Source organism: Bactrocera latifrons, unplaced genomic scaffold (assembly GCF_001853355.1).
Source record: "Bactrocera latifrons isolate USDA-ARS-PBARC rearing strain unplaced genomic scaffold, ASM185335v1 scaffold_142, whole genome shotgun sequence".
In the NCBI taxonomy this organism is placed as follows: domain Eukaryota; kingdom Metazoa; phylum Arthropoda; class Insecta; order Diptera; family Tephritidae; genus Bactrocera; species Bactrocera latifrons.
In genome coordinates, this window is record NW_017534875.1 from 64,162 (window position 1) to 69,072 (window position 4,911).

Here is a 4,911-nt window from a genome sequence, read left to right on the forward strand (position 1 = left end):
ATAAAATAATTATCTAAAAAAATTAAAATATATATATAAAAGTTACATAACACTTAAGTGCATTGTTTTAGGGCTATATTTTTATATAGACACCGCATTTCACAATGCATCAATATCATTTTGCTGTCTTTTATGAGCTATTAGACAAACCCTATAAGCGCGTAATTGTGAAATTATATACAAACGTGCATATGTACTGCATTGACAGGCATGAATTCCAAGTAATCAAACCAATAATGATAGATTAACTTTATTTATGTATTTATTGGAAATGGCAGGTGGATTTTACTTATCAAATAAAGGCATAAAATGCCTCAACAAAAAGACAAATTGACTTAGTTTGGTATTATTAAAAATCCAAAGTATCAAAAAAATTATTATTGAAGCAAATTTCTAAAGTATCTCGAAAATTAAGTTGAGTAGGTCATGGTACCTATTAAAAACTAGCTTAGGATAAAAATAATATATGAATATATGTAAAAAGCGCTCAATCAAATACACGTATAAATACATACTATTTAGTACACATACATATACAGTTGCGAACTTAAATGAACCACTCGCGAATATTATTTTGTTATCTTCCATGGACTATTATGATTATTGCATGCCATGTCGTAGCCTCAACAACTGTTTACTCTTTATCGAGGTTAGCAGCGGCACCAAGCACCTGTGACTTTCTATAAGGGTTTTACAGTGTTTACAATATACATAAATGATTATTAATATTTTTAAATTTTATTAAGACAGGAAACTAATGGAGCATTAAGGTGACTTGCTGGGGTATTTTTATGAAATGAATAAAAATTATTAACATTTGCTGCTCATACCTGCCAATTAAGATTAATTCAAACAATTTTAGCTAGCAGAAGAAAAGATACTAATGCTTAAGTGCAGCTGATTTTAGCGTTTTTTTTTTTAATTTCTATTATGATTATTATTATTTTTTTAATTTTTTTTTTTGAAAATGTAACCTCAACTATACCAAATCTGCTGAGTTAGTTAAAAATGAGCACCAACATGAATTTGTTCCAGCTCCAGGTCTTTTAAGGTTATTTGCGATTAAAACAATATCTACAGTTCCGTAAACAAATTTTATTTTTCCAAAATTACCAAATCCTTATTAAGTATATTTAAATTATTAAAACCACAACATTTTTTGTTCCAAATATAACCTAAAACTAATTATTTCAAAGATGCTATTATATAAATGTCGCACAAAATGTAAAATCGCGTAACATATCTTGTGTAATAACAATACTGCAATTGGTTAATATTGCTGACTTGGTAAAAAAGAGTCTATCGCCATTCAGAGTTGGCATATCCTACCATTTTTAACCCTCAAATATAATTTCATTAACAATATAATGCATAAGATAGAATTTTAAAATATATTACACTCATGCAACACATTTATTTCGCTAAACATCAAATAAATCGCATGAAAGCTAACATAAGTAACGGAGTTGTGCTGTCACTATTGCCAGCGCACACACAACTGCACTGTACATGTAAGCAAAACACAGCAAATGCGCTGGCATATTTACATACAAATTAATAAAACATTACTATATACATATATGTAACAAATAACTTACCTTAATTGCATTTGAAGTGTGTAGAAATGGAATATGTTGTCGTAGAACCTATAATTTTTAGAAATATTTAAAGAAACTCACACTTGACCGGCCCTCCGACTTGCAGCGGCCACTTTTTCACAACACAAAATAAATTGTATATTTGCACGGCCAGCGTACATTTTTCACTTCTTTTCTATAGCAAACACTTAAAGCCAACACATTATAAAGAAAAATTAAATGAAATAGACTTTTTTAATTGGAAATTCACAATTCCCACAAGAGCCTCTGACAAAGCAAATTACTTTAACACAAGATGAAACGGAAACTGACAGCAAACTGTGGAAATGGCGGTCAAAGCTGGCTATACACAGAGTTGCATTTTTTTAATTGCGATATTTTTTAATTTTCTTCTTTTATTCAATTAAAAGTGCAGGTTTTATTTCAATGTTACTCCTTTTTAATTAATAATTGTTCATATTCACAAAATATACACACACGATTGCTTTTTATAAGTTTTGGTAAATTGTCTTACCAGCCGCAAGAAATTCTTATATTTAGCAGACAGTGTAAGCCAAAATGTCTACCATATGACAACAGTGCAGGATGAATATAACCAACAAAAAGTGACATTGCTTACATTCGTCCATTTTTATGAAATAAACACAATTATGCGTTAATAAAAATTATTAATCAAAAAATATATATGTCGCTTTGAAAGCGTTGAAGTGTGCCAGACAGCACTGTTTACCTTGCTAGTCAAACTGTTTATAACTCATGTACTCGTTGCTATTTCACTATGGAAATACAATGTGAATGGAACGGAAGTATTTTTAAATTTATTTCAAAGTTAAACAACTACAACTTATATTTTAATAAACGTTACAGACAATTGCATTAAAACTGTAACTTATTTAGCATTAAAAAATTACTATGTCAATTTTAAAAGCATACATATATTGAATCGATAATAGCAATAAATCGATGATTTCCTAATTTTGTAGAGTAAAGTTGAATACCTGCCAAATTATGCACTAGTATGTATGCATATACATATGTAAGAATTGTAAGCATTTCATACAAACAGCTGATATTGCAAATTCATTGAAGCCTCTTAATTAATCAATAAAATAAAATAACTAAATGAAAACTTTAAAACGCAAAAATTCTAATATGAGTAACATACACTCTCTTCACAGCTAACTTAACTATTTCGCGTGGTTGTTTGGAGGACGAGAAAGTAGCTGATTGCACGGCACCAAGCTGCGTTAGTTGTAGCGATAAAGATAAATGCAATAATTTGAATGTCTGTAAGTCTTGCAATTCAGGTAATGACCCAACGTGTGCCCAAACCGATGCATCAGCAGTGAATAATGTTATTTGCGAAAAAGCCGATAGCAAATGCATGATCAACGTATTGGAAAAGAAGACCGAACGTGGCTGTGTGACAGATGAGATCGAAAAGATATGCACCGATGAAAATACATGTCAAATGTGTACGGGTGGCGCTTGTAATCTAGGCATATTTCCGAAGGATCGCCTTACCTGTTTACAATGCAATGACACGGTTGCAGCTTGCGCAGATGCCCAAGCAAGTAGCGGCGCATTGCCGTGCACACAGTACGTGGCGAACGATACCTGTTATATGTATGCCAGCGATGAAACACATGTGATACGCGGCTGTACATCGGATGTAGGCGACCAGAATAAATGCGCAACAGGCGATAAGAAGTGTAAAACTTGTAATGCAAATGCGTGCAACAGCTACGGTTACCAAACCGAGCAATTGTTGGAGTGCATACAATGCTCAGACAATAATCTATGTGCATGGGGACACGAGACCAGCACGGCTAAGAGTTGTGAAAAACAAATCCTATACTCAGCCGAAGGTAAATGTTACACGCGTACCTTTGAGAATGGTACGGTTACGCGCGGCTGTTTCTACGATCTTGATGATGCCGGCCAAACAGCGTGTGAAGCTGGTACAAATTGTACAACTTGCACAACTGCAAATGGTTGTAATAATGCAGATACACATAATTTCACCTGTATTCGTTGCCGAAGTGATGAGAATGGCAAGTGCCGCTACGAGCCGAAAGAAATTGCCGGCGAAAAGTGCAGAAATCTATTGCAATCAAATGAAGACATGAAATGCTTTACCGGCGTTTGGAGTAAGTTATTTAATAATGCAAATAATTATACCCCGAGCACATTGAATGAATATATTAAGTTTGTCACGATGTTTGTAACACTTTTCTTTAACTTTTTAGGAACCAATTTGCTTATACGTGGATGCCTGATCGATTTGGAAGATCGTGATCAATTTATTTGCAATGACCCGGAAAACAATAGCTGCCAAATCTGTAACTCAACTAATTGTAATAATAAGTCCAGCGGAGCTGCGTATTTCCTCTTAACAAATGGCTTACTGCCAGTTGTGCTCTTCACATTGTGGCATATGAAATAAAATATATGTACACTACCAAAATATACTATTGCAAAAACTTAAATATACTTTTATATACCATATCCATGTACATATGTGCTCTTATAAACTTAAAATATAGTAATTTACAAACCTACCTATTGACATACATTCATTACATATGTGCACTAGATTACAGTATGCGCTCTAACGATTAGTTCACCCATACAAATACCAAAAATAAATTTTAAAAATGTATGTAAAGAAAAAAAAAACAAATTTTATTTATTTCACATTGGATATGCACAGTTTGCGTAAAAAGTAATTAAAACTTATATACAGAGAGCTTAATTCACTAAAATCTTGCAAGCACACATATTTTTCTCATCATTTAATTTAAAGCATTAATGTAGCCAGCATAAAACTTGCCAGCCCCAGCCAAAGGCTTAACTGTGAATTGATTTGAATAGCAGCCGAAGGCGCCAAAAGGTTGTTGCAAGCCTTCTCATAGCACAAAATGCATTGTTTTGAGTTGACCTTGCAGTATTTAAGGCCTTCCTTGGTGAGTTCTGAAATGCAGCCGCGCGTGGTGACATTTGTGTCAGCTGAAAGAAGATTGAGGTTAGAGTTTATTAATATTATTATTGATAGAGTAATGGTCAAATTCTGTCTTATTCAATGTGAGCAGAAGCAATTTTGCGATTTTTCTAATTAAAATATTTTGAAATTAAAAATTAATTTTTAAATGAAGTTTAAATTAATTCTTAAATGAAGTTTAAATTAATTTTTAAATGAAGTTTAATTGCAATATTAAACTATTGAACTCATAATTTAAATTTTTTAAATTTTAATAATTAAAGTGGATCTGAAAATTTAAAATTTAATTTGAAATTCCTAAGTCAAAATTAT

The 4,911-nt window shown here is 32.1% G+C and overlaps 2 protein-coding genes across 3 annotated transcripts in view; one reads left to right on the forward strand and one right to left on the reverse strand.

The window, feature by feature from the left end:
• The window catches only part of LOC108965613 (protein psiI), a 6,558-nt gene extending 2,297 nt beyond the window's left edge, over positions 1-4,261 (forward strand). Inside the window, exons 3-4 of the mRNA XM_018928155.1 lie at positions 2,777-3,748; positions 3,848-4,261. Coding sequence (XP_018783700.1) covers positions 2,777-3,748; positions 3,848-4,044 — 1,169 coding nt within the window. The 3' untranslated portion in view covers positions 4,045-4,261. The remainder of the gene's footprint in view (positions 1-2,776; positions 3,749-3,847) is intronic.
• A 40-nt stretch (positions 4,262-4,301) lies between these two features.
• The window catches only part of LOC108965611 (enolase-phosphatase E1), a 14,326-nt gene continuing 13,716 nt past the window's right edge, over positions 4,302-4,911 (reverse strand). For both annotated transcript variants that reach the window (XM_018928154.1, XM_018928153.1), the window contains one exon: positions 4,302-4,607. In XM_018928154.1, the coding sequence (XP_018783699.1) occupies positions 4,399-4,607 (209 nt within the window). In that variant the 3' untranslated portion in view covers positions 4,302-4,398. The remainder of the gene's footprint in view (positions 4,608-4,911) is intronic.